At 35.8% G+C, this 22,230-nt stretch overlaps 1 protein-coding gene across 7 annotated transcripts in view; it reads right to left on the reverse strand.

Moving 5' to 3' along the window:
* The window catches only part of Atrx (ATRX chromatin remodeler), a 292,107-nt gene that overhangs the window by 111,672 nt on the left and 158,205 nt on the right, over positions 1–22,230 (reverse strand). For all 7 annotated transcript variants that reach the window (XM_063246118.1, XM_013153686.3, XM_013153684.3 and 4 more), the window contains 4 exons: positions 12,756–12,897; positions 11,592–11,701; positions 10,434–10,580; positions 10,101–10,278 (listed from right to left, as the gene is read on the reverse strand). In XM_063246118.1, coding sequence (XP_063102188.1) covers positions 10,101–10,278; positions 10,434–10,580; positions 11,592–11,701; positions 12,756–12,897 — 577 coding nt within the window. The remainder of the gene's footprint in view (positions 1–10,100; positions 10,279–10,433; positions 10,581–11,591; positions 11,702–12,755; positions 12,898–22,230) is intronic.

Consider the following 22,230-nt stretch of genomic DNA (forward strand, 5'->3'; position numbering starts at 1 on the left):
CTAATACAATAGTAATAGGCGACCTCAGTACCACCCTGTAACAAATAGATCAACTAGAGAAATAATCTGAAAAGAAACACCAGTTGAAACAAACTTTTAAACAAAGGGACTTACATCTACAGTGTTCACTTCACATCAGAATATATATATTTATCTCAGTTGCGCATGGAATGTTTTCCAAGCAACCACATACTAGCTCATTGAACATGCTTAAGTAAATGCAAAGGAGTTGAAAATACCCCATCCATTTTAACTGTCCATGCATAGTGCAATGAAATTGGAAATCAATGGCAAAAGAAACGATAAGAACTTTATAAACACATCGAAATTAAATAACACCCTCTAGGATAAACAATGAGTCACAGATGAAATTAAACAGTTTCTACTATTAAATGATAATGCCAAAACAAGATAGTGGAATCTAAGGAATGAAAGCAGTCCTCTGAGGGAAATTTATAGTGATGAATTCCCACAGCATAAAAACAGAGCAAGTTCCAATAAAAAACCTAACATTGAACATTAAGCTTCTAGTAAAAGAAGAGCAAGCCAAACACAATGCTTGTCTAAGGGAGGAAATTATAAAGAACAGAATAGAAATTAATGCAATGGAGACTAAGAAAACAATACAATTTATTAATGAATCAAAGACTTGGTTCTTTGAAAGATAAAATAAAACTGACAAACATGAAGCCAACCCTACCAAAAAAAAGGCCTATACAAGACTCAAGTTCATGCAATTAGAAATGAAAAGGGTGAAATTACAAGAAATCCTTCAGAAATCCAAAAGATTATCAACAATTACAATTGTAACAAGATGGAAAATGGAAAAGAAATGCATGGCTTCCTAGATACATATGAATTACCAAAGCTAAATCAAGAAGATATAAAAATTCTAAATAAATCAGTATCAGTCGATGAAACTGAAGATGTAATTAAAACCCTATCAACAAAGAAAAGCCCAGTCTCTGAAAGACTCACTGCTGAATTCTATAACAAGTTTAGAGAAAATCAAATGCTGCTCCTTCTTAAATTCTTTAGTGAAATTAAAAAAGAAGCAAGCCTCCCAATTTCATTCCTGGAAGCAAGCACTACCCTGATACTAAAACCAGAAAAGAATCAAACCAAAGAAAAACAACTACAGGACAAACTCCCTAATGAACATAGATGAAAAATCCTCAATAAGATACTGTCAAACAGAAGGCAGGAAACCATCCCGATTATACACCACAAGCAAAAATGTATATTATATTTTCTAATAGTAAAAAGTTTTAAATTAAACAATATTGATGTTTAATCCAGGTATGGTGGTGGTGGTGGATTGATAACTGGTGGTGAACTTACAATACTGGCTGAACTGAGTTAAACATGGTGCTGAGCATGGATGACCCATCTAAGAATTGCTGCCAAGATAAAAAGGAGAACTGGAGAGGAAAAATTTGGCATTGTAGGATCTCCTTAATGATGTTGATTCTCTGTGGTGCTGTTTGCTTTGCTGTTGCCATTGGCTCTCCTAGAGGAGTTTGTCAAGCTTCTTTCCTCATATGAACTTGGGTATTATCCTGAAAGAAGCTTGGGACTTTGTTGTCGCTGAAAATGGCTGTGATTCACTTTGGGGGAGCTCTGGTCCTTACGATGAGCATCACTTCCTGGCTCTAGAGAGGAAAATGCCATGCTACTTAATCTCGGAGAAGCCAATCATGCTGTCTTCCAGATATGAATTTGGCTATTTTCATTGTTGGAGAACCTTGAGACCTCATTGTCACTGAGGATGGCTTAGTACTTTTCAGGGGAGTGCTGGTTTTTGAGTGTTGTTTCCTGGCTCCACTGCATATCCCTCAGCCTACTAGTACAGATCCTTCATCCCACTGACCTTTGGGCCTTCCCAGCACAGATTCAAAAAACAGACTTGCATGAGTCATTGCCATGGGTTGTAGGCCTCTAGTTGGACTAGTGGAAGGCACTGTCATGGGTTCTAGGTCTTCAGTTGGACTTATGCGGGATATTGCCATGGGATCCAGACCCTCATCTGGATGCCTTAGGTCTTTAGTGTAGAGACAGATTTCCTGCAATTTCTTTGTATTTGACTCTGGGTGACTATAATAAAATAATACTATAAGTTATGTGTCCTACATGCAATTGTTTTCCTTGTAATCCCTGACTATGACAATGGCATATATCATGTAGTATCAACTATTCTAGAGGTTGAGTCAGAATGATTGCTGTAATCCAGGAGTTAAAGGCCAGATAGTGAAAATACATCACACAAACATGAAAAAGGCTTTAATGACTGAAAGGAGTACACTTTAATTACCTAGAAAATAGATTTTCAAGAAGACCTCATTCCTGAATAGTGGCATACAAATGACACAGTGACAGTTGAGAATATCTATACTCGAAAATCATTTTATAAAAAGTACAGAGAGAATGACAGCTATTAAGATTTGTACAGTAAAAGAAAAAGGATTCTGAGAAAGTCTTTAAGAAAAAAATCAGTCAACAATGCACATTGGTGGGGCTGTGGGAAAAAAGGAAACCTTCTCCACCATTGGTAGGAGTGTAGAATGGTACAACCACTGTGGAAATCAGGATGAAGATTTTCCAAAAACAAGGATCAGAGGCTCCATTTGACTCAGTCATTCTGCTCCTGGATATCTTGCCAAAAGAATTAAAAGCATCATACCATAGTGACGTATGCACACCTGTCCTTATAGCAGCATAGTTTATAATAGCCAAATCTTGTAAAAACCCAAGCGCCCATAAACTGGTAAATGGATAAATAAGATGTGGGTTTTTAAAAATACAATGAAGTACTACTCTACCATAAAGAAGGATACACTTGAGACATTTCTAGGAAAATGGATACACTCTAAGTCCATACTCTTAAGTGAAATAACACACATGTAAGAATACTGCATTGTTTCTCTGGTGTGAGAAATTGGAAGTGTACATAAGGACCAAAATGCATTTTGAAATAGGACAAACCTATTCAAATTAGGAAGGGGAAGAAGAGAGAGGGTAGGAAGAAAAGAAAGAAGGGGAAAGTTTTAAAAAGATGAAAAAGAAGGAACATATGGAAACAAACCCTTGTACATGGGGCATGGGGGTAAGTTGAAGGGAGGGGGAAAACAAGTTATATCATATACAGGTACAAATTCTCTATGGTGAATGTGATCATTATGCTTATCTAAAATCTACCAATAAAATCTAATAAAAATTTCTTCTGTTTGTAAAAATTTCATATAATGACTATGATCACTGTGTACACCTAAAATGTACCAATATACTTAATTTTAAAAAGAGTATATAGATAAGTTTAGCTGTAAGAATTTCAACTTAAGCATTTCTACTAGGGTTATTTTTACTGAGTGTCATGGTTTATGTCAGTGGTCTCCAAGCCTCATGCAATTATGGACTGCACCAAATCTAGCATTTGTGATTGGTTTATTGTCTAGCGCTTGGATTGGTGGTAGGAGTGTTTCACCCACCTAGGGGTGGAACCAGACTATGATGTACAGGTGGGAAAAAGATGTGTCTTTCTCTCTCTTGCCAGTTTGTGCCATGCTGTTTGCAGTGGCCATGAACAACAGCCCAGCCATGCCACCCTGCCTTAGGGCCAACTGATTATGAGCTGAAACTTCCAAGAACAGTAAGAAATAAACCTTTCCTTCCCTAACTTTGGGCATCAGTTATTTTGTCTCAGTGAAGAGTGAAAACTAAACAAGACACTGAGTATGTGTTAAACTATGCATCTAATTTCTACTGCTCATTTATTTTAGGGTTTTGTAAAAGGCTTCAGCAAAGTTCATTTTAAAAATTCCTTTTCTTCTGTTCAAAATTCAAGCCTGATTGAAAGAACCTGTTAAGATGGATGAATGCACAAAGAAAATTTATTCATATTTCATAAAATTACATACTGTTTAGATCAAAAAGAACTTTGAATACTATACAGATACATAATTGTGCTCTCACACACATACTCATTCTGAGATTATATACTCTGAAACTGAAAGTCTTAGAATATCCTTCCAAAATCAATAATGTGAATTAGAAAAGTCCACCAGATCAGTTTAAGTACATTAAGTAGGAAAATATATTTGAAAAATTTAAGTAGTAGGTTAGAGAATAAAAGCCACATAAAAGTACTATTATATAGTATTATACTTAAATATAGACATTTTCAGTATGTTCCATTGCTACCTATTCATGGGATTTTTTAAAAAATAATAAAATGTTAAGGAAAAAACCTGATAAAAATATTTGGAACTCTCCAGCAAGCCAGTCCCAAACCTCTAAATTAGTGAATGTATGAAAGATAATAAAATGATTGCTGTTACTTTACACAAAATTCATTCAGGTCAATGAGAAAGGTGGAGACAGTGCAAATACTATTTTTAAAAAAAACCCTTCACGGAAATAATGGTAGAAAATTTCTCAAACATGGATAAAGATTTTGACTTACAAATAAATGAAGCATATAGAACTCCAAACAGCCATGACCAAAATAAATCTACACAAAGGCATATAATAATCAAGATTCCAGAAATTCATAAAATCTTCACAGTTTGCAGAACTTCAGGCAGTGCACCTGGTAGTATATATACTGATTCATGGGCTTCAGTCAATTTTCTGGTTGGATTGTCAGGGACTGGGAAGAAACATTATTGGAAAACTGGTGACAAAGAAATTTTTGGAAGAGGTATGATCTCTCCATATGGGCTAACAATGTAGAGATATTTGTATCCCATGTAAATAAATGCATATCAAAAAGTGACCTAACAGAAATTGATAAGTGGATAGGATGACTTGTTTCTTGGATAGCAGTCACTCTATTTCCTCAGCTACCCCTTCAATGCCCAATGGGCTCGTGAACAAAGTGGTCATGGTGGCATGGATGCTATACATGGGCTGGCTGAGCAACATGGACTTCTACTCATTAAGGCTGATATGGCTATAGCCACTGCTGAATGCCTAATATGTGAGCATAGAGACGAATAGTGAGTTCTTGGTATAGCACCATTTCCTGGGGTGATCAGCCTGTGACCTGGTAGTGAGATGATTATATTGGACTGCTTCCATCATGGAAAGGAACAGCGCTTTCTCCCTTCTGACACAGACATTTTGGATTGGATTTTCCTTCCCTGTACATAATTCTCCTAACAGTATTATCATATGTAGACTTACAAAACTCTTTATCCACCATTACAGAATTGTACACGATATTGTCACTGACCAAGGAACACATTTTACAGCCAAAGAAGTGAAACAGTGGGCTCATGCTCACTAAGTTCACTAGTTTTATCATATTCTTGACCAACCAGAACGAACTAGATTGATGGAAAGGTGGAAGGGTTTTTGAAGATACAGTTACAGTACAGGCTAGGTAGCAATACATTGGAGGGTTGGGCAAGGTTCTTTGAAAGGCTGTACATCCTTTGAATAAGCATCCACTATATAGTACTGTGTCTCTAATAGCTAGGCTTTACAGATCCAAAAAACAGATGGTAGACGTGAAAAAGGTACTACCCATCATTACCCTTAGTAACCAAACTAGTAAAAGCTGTGTTTCCTATTCCTGCAACCTTACACTCCACTGGCCTAGAAATCTTATTTCCAGAGGTAGGAAGATGTATACCATTAAACACAACAGTGATTCCACTGAATTGAAAGTGATTCCATTGAATTGGTCATTTTGGGCTCCTCATGCCTGACAGTAAACAAGGTGAAAAGGAGTTACAGTACTAAACGGGTGACTGATCTGGATTATCAAAGGAAAACTGGATTATAAAGGGAAGACTATCCTTAAGAGTGTAGGAGATCTCTTAGGATACTCACTAGTATTATATTGCCATTATTAAGACAATGTGATACTACAACAACCTAATTCAGGAAGGATGAAAAATAGCTCACAATCTTCACAAGAGGGTTTGGGTTACCATACCAGGAAAAGAAGCAGACCTGCTGAGGTATGTGCTGAAGGTCAAGGGAGTACAAAATGGTTAATAAAAAAAAGTAGTTACAGATATAAGCTATCACCACATGACCAGCTACAGAAACAAGGATTATACTTGTTCTCTGGTATTTTGCTAGAATGTTTGTGTATGTGCACACATATATTGGGCATGTATCTCTATTTTCTTCCTTTGTAACATAATGTCAACACATTTAATACTGGTTGTTAAGTATTGCTAAACCTATACTGAATTACAATGTTTAAATCATAGAATGTTAAGAGTAAGAATCAACAAAAGTAAAACTATTACTGTAATTCCATTTGTACACAGGACACTTGTACCATGTTTGCCATAATTATGATTTTGCTACTGTATCTGGAGACTAAGCATAAATTAAGCAAATATGTCTGACAAGTTGATAAGGGGTAGATTATGCATAGCAAATTGTGGTATCAACTTGAAGCTTACAGCCAGGATGTAATACATCTAATAAATAAAATATTGCTCCTGTATCCTGCCTTTGAATATCTATCCATACAGGCTTTGAGCCTGGTACCTTTGGCTTCCTGATATGCACTCAAACAGGTCTTTGCAGTGAGCTCTAGGCCTTCAACTTTCGGCTGGATCCTCCAACTCTCCAGCATGAGGTGGTGCTTTTGCATTTTTCCACACTTGATACTTCAAGTGGCCACTGTAAACCTACCTTGATAATACTATATACATCATATATTTTATATTCAATCTGTTCCTCCACTGAAAACCAAACTGATAGACTACACACATAAAGAAATATTATTTACAGTGCAAAGGAATGAAATATTCTGATACATTCTACAACACAGTTCAATGCTGAAAACATGAAGCTAAGTGAAAGAAGATAGACATGGAGGATTCTGTTTTAAGACACAGAAAGCAGATTAGTGCTTACCAGAGAATGAGGGTAAAGGCATAAGGGAGTAACTACTAACAGGTACAGCGTTTCTTTCCAAGGTGATAAAAATATATTGGAATTCAATGGAATATTCGCGATGGTTACACAGGACTGTGAATATACTAACTGCCACTGAATTGCATGCTTTACTAACATGGTTAATTTTGTGTTATATATATTTTTCCACAATAGAACAACTCAAATCATCACACTGTATGCAGGAAAAGGCAGGTTATTATTCAGATTAGCATGATGAAGGATAAGTGCTTAGAAAGATTCAGTAAGCAATTAATTCACAGTTGTTTTCAGAACCAAAAAGTTATTTTAAAAAAGATTAGAAATTATTATCTTTCTTCATTCATCAAAACCCAATGAACTTTGCTTTACAAAAAATAAAGGCCCAGGGATTTAGCTCAGTGGCTTAAAGTGCTTGCCTGGTAAGCATGAGATTGTGAGTTCAATTCCCGGCACCAAAAAAAGAATAAATTTTGAAATATGTACACAATTAATATAAAAGGAACTGACTTATGTAACTTTAGAAAATACTGCTTAAACTGGAAATTACAAAAATACAGGCAAAAGGTATCATAAACACTATCTGTTTGACACAGTAGTATTAGATTGCTAATTCTGAAACTGCCTTACATATAGGAGGCTGAACAAAGAATTCCAAAGATAGTAAATGGTAAGAACTAACATATTCACTGTTAGAAAGGCAAGATAGCGATTAACTAAAAAGGAGGATAAAAATAAACTTGGGTGCCACATTAAAGATGAAGGTAACATTATGGATGCTTGTAATATATACATACATATAGACACATGAATTAGAAAACATGCATACATCATCATCTAGCTCTGTCCATTGAGAGGTCCTTTAAGGAATGACACTTGTAGCAACAAGCACACAGTGTCTACATCTTAGTTTAGAAACAACACTTCTCAAAATATGGCAGATTCTGAACATGCAAGTGATATAACATAGACCTACAGAGTCTTATAGTACCAGAGAGAAATAAACTGCTTAAGGAACAAAAAGGATGAGGGGCATATCAAAGGGATACAGAAAATTAAGAAAATTTACAAAGGCCGAAGTGAAACAATCTGAACAGCAAAAGAACACATAAACAATTAGTTCATACTAACACAAACCAATGACAGGATAATATCACCATTAATGTCATATCCGTATCGTGTGCCTCTTGAAATGATAACAAACAGGATAGTTCGAAAATTTTGATATATTCACTTAAAAATTTATAACCTCAGTTTAAACATAAGGAAAAAAACTGAGATAAGGGAACACTCTGTAGGATACCTGGACAAGTTCTCAGGACTGGTAATACAGTAACAAACAAAGACTGAAAATTTGCCTCAAAAGGTCATCATATGGATGACCAGAAGACAGTAAAGAGATGTGAGAGCTAAGTGCAACATGGTACCCTGCATGGAAAAACTGTAATGATGTTCCAACAATGAGCCAATTTCCTAGTTTTGAAAAATCAATTATGGCAATGTAAGATACTAACAATAGGCATGTTTTATGGGAACTATCTATGCTATCACTTCAACTTCTCTGAAGAGAAATAAATTATTACAAAATAAAGATTTTCTGAATGTCACTAAATGACAACTATGGAAATGACAAATATTACCTTCCATGTAAGGAGTTATAATTTCTTTATTACTCATTTACTCATAGACAAAAAGTACCTTAAATACATGAAACAGCTGTTTTAAACTGCTTTTAAATCTACTATAATGATGTCATTCATATGAGTCCTCTAACCATAAATCAATCAGAATTTTTAAACACCATTTTGATTATGGGAAAAACAATAAATTTATAATTATGCCTTAAATTTACAATTGCAAAGTTACTTTCATACATATTACAGTGGTGTTTTGGTTCATGAACTTGATTCACTTCACAATTCTGGTTGCAAAACCAAACTGGGCAAGAAATGATCAATCTCTCCATGAGGTCAACATTGAACCTAACCATTGAATTTGATTTGGTTCTCATCCAATTCACTTTGCAACCAGAATTATGAAGAGAATTTAATTTGTGAAACAAGGTACCACTATAATATATCATTCTCCAAAAGCAAGCAAACCACTGGATTCTAAAGACTATTAGTTCTGTTGTTGCTGTTGTTATTGTTGTTGTTGTTTTTGTGAGGGAGGGTATTGAGACAGGGTCTCACCATGTGCTTCAGGCTGGTGTTGAACTCTGCTTCCTGAGTGCTTGGATTATAAAAAGCCTGCTGAGACTGCTATTGGTTTCAAAAATGACAATTACCCAGACTTTCTTGACGAACATAGTCTATAGAATCTTGGAATAATAAAATATGGCACAATAACATTTGAAGATAGAGACAAAATTATGCACATAATTTAAAAATTTAAGATTAAAAATTTGGGTCTCACTTTGCACATAATACAACTTGTTACTTTTCTAAGGACTCAAAAACAGTCAAGCCAGACACAGTAGTGAATGAACACCTATAATCCCAAAGCTCAGAAGGCTGTAGCAAGAAGACTGCTAAAATTTGAGACCAACCTGAACTACACAATGACACCCTGTCTTACAAAGCAAACAAAACTCAACTATTTAGCTCTCATATGAGAGACCATCTCTCAAGGATTGACAGTATTGGAAAGTGATTACCATTTAAAGAAATAAGCTAATAGCAATTCTTTTGATAACATGAATTCTGGGAAGAAGTGTAATGTTTTCAGAGTATATAGAGAGTTCACAATCATCTAATGTTCACACAGCTTTAAGTATATTAGTGACATTAGTCGGGTGTGGTGGCTCACCCCTGTAATCCCAGCACCATTGGTGTGAGTTCAAGACCAGCCTAGGCTCTACAAAGTGAGCTCAGGGCCAGCCTGAACTACACAGCGAGACCCAGTCTCAAAAAGACAAAAAAAAAAGAATATTAGTGACATTAAGGAGCTGATTCACTTTTGTTTGAGACTCTGAAAATTGTCAACACTCCAGACATCATAAATAAATTCTGAAAAGCAAGCAACATGAAGGAGCATTTTATCTTTATGAAAAATAACCAATATTAAGAATCAAAAGACATAAATCTTAAGTACAAATGAATCAAAAATCAGTATTTAGTATCTGCTCAATTAATATTTTTTACATAAAATATAAACACATTTTTCAACTTGTTTCGTTAAATTGGTATTTGTTAAAAACTTACCTGGATCAACTAAAGCTTTATTAAATATTTCTTTAAGTTTTCGACTCTTTACATTTCTTCCTTGAGCAAGATTCCGATACATCTCATACCCTATGATCATAACACCACCATCTTCTTGCCACCTCTGCAGCATGTAGCTTCTCTCTTGAGGACGTTTCACAGTTGCTAATTCAGAGACCTTTTATGGGAAAATAAGGATTTTTAAAAGTTGCTATTATAAAGTGTGAATACTACAGAATCCTATTGAAATACACATCATTAATAATTAATTTGTTTTACTATATGTATTTCATGCAACTATTTTTATAATAGAAAATGTTTAAAACATTATACCTCAAGTTTCTCATCATCTCTTAATCCCTCTTGCCACTTCTCAAATTCATTCATCCAATTCAAAGCAGTATTAAGAGGACAAACCACTAAAGCAGTACTGAAGTCCAATTTGTCACATAAAAGAACAGTATGAAGGAAACTTACCACCTACAACAAAACAAATTGAGTTGCCACTTGCATTTGAATATCCAAAAAAAGTTAGTAATTCAAGCAGTGCTGAATCTTATTGATTTTGTTTTGCTTCAGACTATAAATCAACTAACAGGTTACCATTTCCAAACTGGGTTAAGTAAAATGAAAGAAATAAAATAGTAAAATGAGCAAGTTGAATTCTATAATATATAACATATTTCCAACTCTAAATTTCTATATCTATATGATCAATACAAATATGAGATCTTCCACACCAAACCATTATCCATAGAATATTCCAAAAGCTTCTTTAGAAATACAGCTGTACACTTAAAACACAATTCTGCAATATAATTCTTTTCCATTTTAATAAGTTCTGACGTATACACTGCCAGAATTGTACATACTTGCTAAAACACTTGCCACTTAGAACTGCAATAATGTTTTTCTTTGGTTCATTTCATTTTTTGGCACTACTGGGGACTGAATCAAAGGCCTAGCACATGCCAGGAAGCACAATGTGTGGTAATCTTACTAATGAAAAATATTTTTTAAAAAACTAGGCATGGTGGCACGTAACTGTAATCCCAGCACTCAGTAGGCCAAGGCAGGAGAATTGCCACAAGTTCGAGGTCAGCCTACACTACAGCGCAAGACCTTTTCTCAAAAGAAGAATAAAAAATTTTTTTTCATTACTGTAGCATCACAAAGTAATTAAAGTTGTAAATGAAGTCAGTTTTCACTTGAAAGTCTTGTTGGTCATGCCTGTAACTCCATACTTCATTAGGATATCTGCTCAAACATCACTGCTTTCCTAATTCTCAATCCTCCTTTATTATGTATTATCTGAATGAATAAATTCTTTACTTTATTCTCCACTAAAATATAAGATTTTGGAGAAAGGATCTTATTATTCTTGTTCACTGTTTTATCTCCAGCCCCCAATATTCCTTGGAACATAAAAGAAACCAATATACATTAAAATATGCACCGAAATAGGATACTTTCATATTCTTTAGTTCTTACCTGTAAAGTCTTACCAAGACCCATGCAGTGGGCAAGAATACATCCTGAACCTGGAGATTTTTTTGTTTTCTTCACAGACTCACAACAGCAATCCCACATAAACTGAACACCTAAAAATGATAGTTTTATTAAGATAATTTAAAATTCCAAATTAAAACTCCTTCCGTATAAACATGGCAAAAAGAAACAAAGCTTCTAAGAAATAGAATTTTAAAATACTACTTGGAGCTAAAGAAATGCTTATTCAAAAATGAGATCTTACCACCAATAAAGTAAATTAAAACCAAGACATGAGCCTGCCACAGAGTATCTTTCATTTATATATCCAGAGTATTATACAGATCTTCTCTATACCCTGGGAACATTCAGAGACTTCAAAATACTTAAAAACTTTATCCAAAAAGGGAACAACTTTATATCAAATATACTTTCAATTTTATTGAGCCAATCTGAAAAGTGAGAGATTTCCATCTCCTTTTATTCAATAGTAAAGACAGAGCAAGAAAGGGGGCAGCAAAGGAAGAAATAGATATTATAGAATTTCTCCTATAAATCAATTCACATACTCATTCAAAAATGACTTAATGATCCACTTTAACAAAGTAGGGGGTAGAAACAATTTAACAGCTTACTAATATCAATTTAGGAATTTTATTTTAAAACCTACATAAAAATGCTGAAATAGCATTTGCTAAAGAAGGCTTTGATTTCAGTGTAGTTATCCTACTCCTTTTGGCAAACCAATATAGACTATGACATGGACTTGTTATGCATGTATATAATGATTTGTTTTTCGTTCTTTCTGATTTTTTGAGACAGGGCCTCACTGTGTAGTTCAGGCTGGTCTTAAACTTACTATGTAGCCCAGGCTAACCTCAAACTGCCTGCAATCTTCCAGCCTCAGTCAGCTGAGGGCTACAATTTAAGGACGTGTGTTTCTATTCCTGGCTTTATACATCCATTTGTAAGAAACACCTCTTCCTTATTATACTCACTGTGTTTTAAATCACTCAATTCTGTTCTTCTCATTTAGGGCTGATGTTAATTTTGGTTCACCAATTTATCAGCAGTGATTAGCAGAATATAAGGCACACAGGAGAAACCACATATTTGTAAAAAAAAAAGAAAAGCTAAAAGTGGTTTAAATATTTAATAGTTTCTTACCATCCACTTGATGGGGCTTCAATTTGATAACCATATTTCTATGAACCTGCACTAATGGTTCTTTAGTTTCTTCATCTTCATCCAAAACTAATTTGGTTGTTATTGGACACTTGGTGGGTGAAGCATCTTCAATTTCTATAACCTACAAAAAAAGAGTTATTTATAGCTAAGCTTATAAAAATTTTTCAGGCAACGGTGGGAATATCAGTCTTATGGAGGTATTCAAACACAGATATATCCACATCCACATAACACATTCAATATTTTGGATAAGTCCAGGACAGAGAGCAGGTTTATATGTTCTCCAAAATAAAAGGAGTTGAAATCAATTAGTAATACAATAAATGTAGCTTAATACTTTTCACTCCAGATATCTCAATACACATGTTAGGTAAATTTATGAGAAAAGACCTCCAACAATTCTATGACAGTACCATTAAAATTTGAGTTAAAATGCATAAATCGCAACCAGGAGTAGTTCTCCTCTTCTACAAGACACCTGAATATATTTGAGGGCACAAATGCTTGTGACAATGACTGGTTTTAACTGACACTAAGTGGTGAGACTAAAAAAAATTACAGTGATTTGTTTTTAAGCAATACAGTGAATATTTAAATTTTAAAATTACTATAGAAAAAGATAAAGTGCTAGCAATCCTCCTCAAAATACTTGACCTCACTTTTTTCCCCTCAAGATAGGGTCTCACCATAGTCCAGGCTGGGCTTGATCTCATATGTTCTCAAAATAAAACCTCTATAAGACATGAAAGCACTTAGTAATACAATAAAGGTAGCTTAATACTTTTGTAGCCCAGGCTGGGCTTGAACTCATGGTGATCCTCCTGCTTCGGCCTCCTGAGTGCTGTGATTACTGGTATGCACCACCACACCCAGCTTCTCCCATCATTTTTTCCACATAATGAAGCAATTCTGGAAGTCTGCTTCCATGTTTTTAGTTGTGTTGTCATGGCTTATACCATGAAATGACTAAAAACATTTATCTTTTGTGGTCATTGTAAAGTTCAGAAGAGTCAAATGTTACATGGTACGACAGCCAGTGAATAAGGTAGATGAGGACACACCATAGTATTTTTATTAAGCCCGCTTTTCCATGAACTCACACTCAGCATCATCATTCACCATATTCTTAATCACACCTCATAAAGAAATTCATGAAAGAGGATTTCTAGAACTGTTTCAGAAAGTGGCAAGGAGATAGGATATGCATGTTTCAAGTGCAAGGAAGTATTTTGAGGGGGATTAATGGTAATGCATGTTTTAAAAAATTTTTAAAGTAATCACATATTTTGATCAACTGTTCTAAATATAGTATTTAGAAGAGAAGTGAAATACAAATGAAAACATTGTATAAAGTGAAACAAAATCCCAAGCAAAAACAGATCCATCAAAGATGTCAACATGATTCCTAATGAAAAACACTTTAAATATATGTTGGGAAAGGGAAAGCCACAGGCTCAAAAAGCATGACAGTATGCAGTTGTCAATTATAAAAGGAAATCATTATCTCAAATTCCTTCTTTAGAACCAAACTTGGGACTAGGGGTACAGCTCAGTGGTAGACTATTTGCCTAGCATGAACAAAGCCCTGACTTTGATCCCTAGCATCATGTCACTCACACACACACACACACACACACACACACACACACACACACCAGTAAAAAATTAATTAGAGATACATACACAAGCACAAGTATATAAGCATATACACATCTTTTTGATGGCCTATACTAATATCTGCTAGATAATATAGTCAATCACTGTTTAAAGGTTAAATACAAGTATTTGCACTTTACAAATGGAAAGGAAAAAAAAACCAAAATCCTGGGGAGCAGAAAAAACCATACCCAAGTTTATGCACTTGTTAACTGTCACAATGTTGACATTTATAGCCAAAGAACTGGTCTCCACAATCAACTCTCTTACCTGCTTCAGATTACCAATTTAACAAAAGAAATTCTTCAATGAATGGTTTTACGGTTCCATGAAATGAATTAAACACTGAGGATTTTTAAATTATAAATATTATGTTTAAGAAATAAAAATTTTAGCATGTAATTTTTATTTGCCATTATAATGAAAAATTAGATTTTTTTTCATTTAAAAACATTGTTGAGTAAAAAATTGTTGAGCATATACAGAATCAGACACAATAGAATAATGAACCCTATTTTCTAGTACTCAGCATCAAAAATCATCAAACTATGTTGTTTTATTTTACAAATCTATTCCTCAATTCCCTCAGTTCCAGGACTTACTTTGAAGCAAACATAACAAAGGATGCAATGTCATCTGTATTTATACATATGTCTTTTAAAGGATAATCTCCCTTCTTAAAATGATAACTATACTGCGGCTGGGGATTTAGCTCAGCGGCATAAGCGCCTGCCTTGCAAGCAGGCAGTCGTGAGTTCGATCCCTGGTACCAGTAAAAAGGAAAAAGACAAAAAAAAAAAATGATAACTATACTACCATTATCACAACAAAAAAATTTATTTAAATTGCAGATTTGCAACAAAGTATCTGAAATGTGCACTTTCATTAAATTTTAAGTGATAACATAGATCAAAATTTACACTGGGAGATATTATAGTAGAATAAAACTAGCATAGGCCATTTAGATCCAAATTAAATTTCAGCATGCCACCTAAATTCTCTAAGATTTAGCATCTGCATGTTAAAACTGGAAAAGATGAACAACAGCCCTCCCAAAGCTACTATGGATATTTTATAAGGCAATGCATGCAAAGTACCTAGCAAACATTAAGTATTCATTAAATTATCAGTATTTTCTAACATAGATGTATGACAGCTTCATAACAGTGAAGTAAAGCCAATAAAAAAATGGAAAATTCCCCTACATGCTTTGTTTTGCTTGCAAGACATGGCAGTCAGAATCTGAAAATGACCCCGAGAATCCCATCCTTTATTGTAAGCACCCTGTGAAATTACTTCCACATAGGTATGGTTGAGACCTGTAAATATGATGGAATACCAGTATTACTTCCATAATTGAGCTATTTACTGACTGATTTAAACAATCTTTTAATTGACCTAACTTAATTAAAGTGAGTCCTTTAAAAGACTGCAATGTTTTCCTGTGTTCTCAAAGATGAAACAAAGATCATGCTGTAAAGAAAAAACTCTAAAAGATAAGGACCTAAATGCTACAACTAGAAAGAACTGAATTCTGTGGACAAGTAAGCTGGGAAAGAACACAATCTGAGATAAAAGCAGAGACTCAGGAGAACTATGCTAAGCTAACCCACATCTAAGAGAACTGTAACGTAACAATTAGTCTTCTTTACTGTACATGGATTAAAGTCAGGACCTTGCACTTGCCAGGCAGGTGCTGTGCCACTGAGCTATATCCCCGCCCCAGTTCTTTTTTAAAAGGAGTAAAAGCAAGACATTGTAACATATGCCTGTAGACCCAGTAATCTGGAGGCAGAGGCAGAAGGATTCTAAGCTTGAGGCTAGCTACAGAAACTTAGTGAGACCCTATCTCAAGAACAAAAAGGACATGGGCTAAGTGTGTATACGGCAACCTTTTAATTCACAAAAATATATGAATATATAAGGCTTTATTTAAAAGTTTGAGGGGCTGGAGATACAGTTCAATGGCACAAAGCCTACCTGGCAAGTGGGGGTCCTGAGTTTGCCAGTAACAAAAAATAATATAATACTAAAATAAATTTTTGCAACCAAAAACTCATCAGTGCAACCTCACAAACTGTAGTCTGATGTTTCTTGTTCCTGAATGTCAGAGATTATTTATGAAGAAGTTACACGCTTTTCAGGGACTAGGTAGCTATCTACATGGACTAGTTAGCTATCTACATGAACTCAACCCATAACATAAGGAAAATTTCTAACTAATAACAGGTAGCAATAAAATGGGACAAATGACAGCTACATTATACTACAAACTGAAGGCATAAAATGAAACCACACTTGAAATGAACAAAGGGAGAAAAGGAGGGAAAAAACACACTTAAACAATGTATTGAAAGGTTAAGTTGAACATTTAAAAGGCTGAGCCAACTTATGATTCTAAGTCATGTGGAATACTAGGGACCAAGTTTATACTTCCACTGTCAATTAGTAAAGTAGATAAAATATATGAAAAAAAAAACTTTTACACATTACAGGCATGAACAAAGCCCTGATCCTTAAGAGAAGAAAATCCAACAAAGGTCTTGTGTTACCCTGGAACTGGCACTTAAAGGTACATTCTAGAATGAGGGAAAGGGGGAACCTGTGGAGTTCCTTGCAACACACAATGCGTCAATGACTGCTTGGGTTGGGGATGGGGACAGCACAAGACTGCTAACTCCATAGAGCCTGAACATCTTAAAGACATTATGTTTAGCTAGCTTGAACAGAGATGGACTCTATGGGGGAAACAAGGAAATTCCCTAGGAGGCAATCAGAAAAATGTTAAGTATTCAGACAAATTGTCATCATGCCCTGCTTGCCTGCTTTGCTAACTAAAACAAACATCCGTACTCAGTAGAACTTTATGCCTTTGTTGTTCCAATAAACCCGAGTGCTTCTGTCAGTTTGGTACTCCAATTCGATGGGGTCCCTGACCTTGCTCAAACACATTTTCCAGCTCTCGTGTCTTCATCTGCCACTCACACACCAGTTTCTGGCCTGCACTCGGCAGGAGCCAAAGTACTGGGTTTTTATGTTGCTCTGAGGAGACGAAGCTCAAGCACAGAGGCTCAAAATTGTTGGGCAGAATTATAAAAAAGGCTGGGTTTTTTTTTTTTTTTTTCACCTCAGAGGCTTAAGTACCTGCCTGGCAAGTAGTAATGAGTTTGATCCCTAGTTCCAAAAAAAAAAAAATAAATAAATAAACAATGAGTATTTAAAAAGACCACCAGAAACTGACACAACAGTCACTATGAGTCCTGTCTAAACCTTAATATGCACACATGAGGAGTGAATCTGTAAAACCAAGGAAACCATAACAATTAAGCAGTGAGATAAATATTTCCCCATGATTACACAGTATGGAGAAACATTCCATTTTATATAAAGCAGAATAAACAAACTTCATATAAAATTCAGAGTGCAAAATGGAAAATACAAAAGGGAATTTCTTCACAAAATGAAAAATTATTCACATTCAAGGGCACTGAAGACACACATTAATCAAACTCCTTCAAAAGCTCCAAAATAAACTCTAACTTAAATTCATAGACAATGATGCCAAGTACTCCCTAAAACAACATACAGATACACAACATTATCCAATTTATGTATATTTCTTAATAAAATATATATAGATTTGTCAAGATGAGGAAAATATGAATAATAACTCAAAGTGGAAAAGTCAACAAAAATGAAGTATGACGTGACAGAAATGAAATAATAGGCAAACTAAGGGGCCAGGAATTTAGTTCAGCAGCTCAAGTACTTCTCTTCTAAATGCAAGGTCATTAGTTTGATCCCCAGTACCAAATAAATAAATAAATAAAACTGGCAGAGTAGTAAACAGTAAGACAGTTGTTTAAAAAAGGAGTAACAGTGAAAAAATATGAGTATCTTGGAAACATAAATAGAAAAAAGATACAACAAAAAAATAAAATACATTGAGGGACAAACACATAGAATACCAACAGCTGAAAACTACAGCACACTGTAGTTTACAAAACAGCATTAACACAATAATAATGCAAAAAAGAACAATGAAGACAAAGCAAAAAAACTGTCCAAAATGAAAAAAAATAAAAACTAAGCAAAATGAGGTAAAGACAGAAAAACATGACAAAACCAATGAGAAAATATCTAACAAGTCTTATGAATATGAAACTGGAGTTTCATAGAAGAGCACAACAAAAAATACTACTTAAATAATGGACAAAATGTTCAAAAAGACATCCCTCAGGAACCCCAGAATGCCCCATAGCTGGCCGTGTTCCAACTCTCCATCATATAGAGCATGCATTGATTTCCAGCCGACAGGGAAACTTTGGTGCATCACTCCAAACTTGGTAAGACCAGACCAGCAGGCCAAATAACCAGAGGACACAACAGAGGTCCCTCCGGGCCTATGTGGACCCTAACCAGCCAGCCCTGAGCAGCCCACAACTGCCTGCCTTCCACCTCGCAATCCCAAAGTGTGCACAGCAATTGCTTTGGCACCTTACTCAAAGACTATAAGGCCCGACCAGCAAACCCAAGAGATTGGGAGCCACCTGGTAAGGTCTATCTAAGGATCTCCACTCAACTGAAATCCCCTGCAATAGGGATAGATATTCTCAACCAAGAAACAATTGAGATCTTGCATTCAGCTTCCATAAGGGAATATAAGAAAATGACAAAATGAAAAAGAAAACTAGAGCTCAAACTTCCAGCCCATCCAAAGAAAGCCTAGCAGACACGGACATAGAAGAAACTGTAAGCCATATACTTGAAACTCCTGAAATGATAGCAACTGAAGTAAAGAAACAGCTCTAGGAAGCTAGAAAAGAATTCAGATCAGAAAAAACCTCCAAGATAAAAGAAATCATGAATGTAATGAAAGAAATGCTGAACACATCTAAAAAAGACACCATTAAAAAATGAGAGGAACAATGCAAAAAGATGGAAGCCTTGAAGGCACAATATAAGAAACAGAATGCAAGAAGCACATTCAAAGAGATATATGAGCAATAAAAAATTCCATCCAAAGTTGGGAAAACCGAGTTCCAGGAGAACATGGCGGACAGATAACAGCAACTACGGAGGCTCTCTGAAAGACTCGGCTCAGAAGTCAGGAAGGGTGCGGAGTAAGGAGACATAAGCCAGTGGAGATATGCTCTGCTGACTCAGGAACGAACTGGGCTGAGAGAAACCAACTTGGAATGCAGTCCTGGTGCTAGAACACGAATAGAAAAGCCTCAGTGTGGAGGCTGGAGCCCGCGCCATTGGAAGCTGCGATTTGGGTTTCCCACCTCACGGCGGCTGCCTCTACATCAGCTCAGCAAGGAGAGAGACGCGGAAGCTCTGAGAACGGGAATCTGTGAACGGAGTCTAAAACAGGACGGGCAGGGAGGCGTGCACTGACTTGTGGTGAGGTGAGTGAGAGAAACTGACACTCTACCACAGTTTGACTCCAGCGGAGGACATTCTGGGCCCGGGCAGTCCGGTGGGAGCAGGGCGCGGTGGCGACTTCAGCCACACATCCCCCTCTCAGGCGGGATTGGTGAAAAGTGCCTAGCCTACGTGACACTGCTGGCGGACCCAGTAGGCTAGCCCAACCCAGATCCCAGAGCCTGACGGTGGCCTGGAGGGGTGGGCCCCGCGTAGGCTGCCTGGTCTGGAACTTCCTGGTGTGCTGCGGTGGGCGGGAACACCTAACAGACACAATTCGATCAGGCTGTGGCTGACAGGGAGAGAAGCTGGGCCTCCTATATAAGCTTGCATATATAAGGAACAGAGAATATGGGAAGAAGCAGCAACAAGAAAGGTTTCTCGGCCCCCAATTCTGAGAAACAGGTAATAGCGGACACCGCACAAATAGACATAAAGCGCCATATAGAGAGCCTCATAGATCAGTTCAGGAAAGAAGTTATCAATGACCTGAAGCTAGAAGTATGCAGAATAGTTAGAGAAATGCTAAGCACCACCCAAGAAAAAACACATGGGGGAATGGAAGAACAGAAAAAGAGGGGAGAATTGTTTGATGGAGAAAACAGAGAAAGCATAGAGTACGTGAAGCAGGTTCAAAGGGACTACCAAGAAACTAAAAAGTCTATCGAAAACTGACATAACAGCTTGAAAGAAACTAAGGATAGACTATCTGAACTAGAGGGCAGATTTGCAATATGGGAGAATGAAATGAAAAACTTCTTAAAAATAACAAAGAAACAAACAGCAATAATACAAAGACAAGAAGATGATAAGAGGATCCATAACTTAAGGATTAAGAACATAAAAGAAGAAGTAGGGACACAAACAAATGAACTACAAAAGCTACTCACAGAAATAATCCAGGAGAATTTTCCTAATTTAGCAAAAGGTAAAAGATACTCAGATGTATGAGGCATACAAGACCCCAGCTACCTACAACCCAAACAGAGCAAAACCCAGGCATATAATAATAAAAATTCCAGAAATTCAATATAAGCACAGAATATTAAAAGCTGTCAGAGACAAGAAACAGACCACTTACAAGGGAGCACCCATCAGAATTACAGCAGATTTCTCTGCACAAACCATCAAATCACGAAGAGCATGGGGGGAAATAATTCAAGCTTTGAAAGATAACAATCTCCAGCCAAGATTGAGATATCCTGCACAACTGTCCCTGGAAATTGATGGAAAAACAAGGTGCTTCCAGGATAAAGAGGAACTGGGGGAATTTGCAACCACCAATTCAACTCTACAAAGAGTATTGCAGGGTATTCTAAAAAAGAAATACAAAGAATCCAGAAATAGTGGAGGGGAGGCCACAACGAATGGAGCAGAGAACAAAATGAAGAAGACAAACTGACAGCTACTGACAGAAAAAGAGCTCAACAGAAATGAGGCAGAGAAGATTGGATGATAGGAACAGCTATTTTGGAGAAAAAGACATCTTAATAGGTAATACTGATTTAGTATCATCTTGTTTTGAAGTCTCATCAAGCTTTTGTTCTTCTGTCTCCATTGGTCCAAATAGGTTGTATCTTATTGGATTTTATTATGTACGATAGTATAAGCAAAAACCTTTTAAAGACAAGGAGATTAAACAGAAACCATTGTTCTTTTTCTGTTAGTAGATTCTAAATACCCTGTAATGCTGTCATTTTCTAAAATGGTTTTACATTGTTTTGATATATTTAATGCTACAGTATACGAAGTTGTACTCAAGGATTTCAAGGAAAGAGACAATATGGTAACTACTTTTATGTCAGGATTATCTGGTGGTGAAACACTATTCTGCTTACATGGTTATGTTTTGATCTGCGCTGTTTTGCTGTTATGCCCTCTTTTATCTCAATCTCCACTCCATTATTTACTTTTTTATTTTTATCCTTTTAATTAAGGGAAAAATAAATAAAAATAGCAGGATATATTATAGTAACCCACTTTGACTTTCCATTATCTTGATTTAAAGCCCTGTATTACTCTCACCATCTTGTTTTTGACTGATGTTCCCCTATTCTGTTTTTCTGGATAGTTTCAGGTTCGAAAGTTTAGGCAACAGCTGTGAAGATAATGAGATTCATTATGACGCCCATTCTCATTGACTTTTATCTACTTTTGAAGACCTACAATGTCTCCAATGTTTTGGTTTTGTCGGTTTTGTTCTTTACTGTTTTGTTCAATTTTATTATAACTAATGATATAGGCAATTCTATTAGAGATAGCGGGAGGCATTATGGTAACCATTGTTGATCACCTCGTATTATGTTTTTACATTATCTATTATGTCCACCCTTTTGATTTGACCGACTCTGTTCTGTTATGTCACATTTGG

The sequence above is a fragment of the Cavia porcellus genome, unplaced genomic scaffold (assembly GCF_034190915.1).
Source record: "Cavia porcellus strain 051 isolate PalLab524CR breed Dunkin Hartley unplaced genomic scaffold, mCavPor4.1 scaffold_3, whole genome shotgun sequence".
Taxonomy (NCBI): Eukaryota; Metazoa; Chordata; class Mammalia; order Rodentia; family Caviidae; genus Cavia; species Cavia porcellus.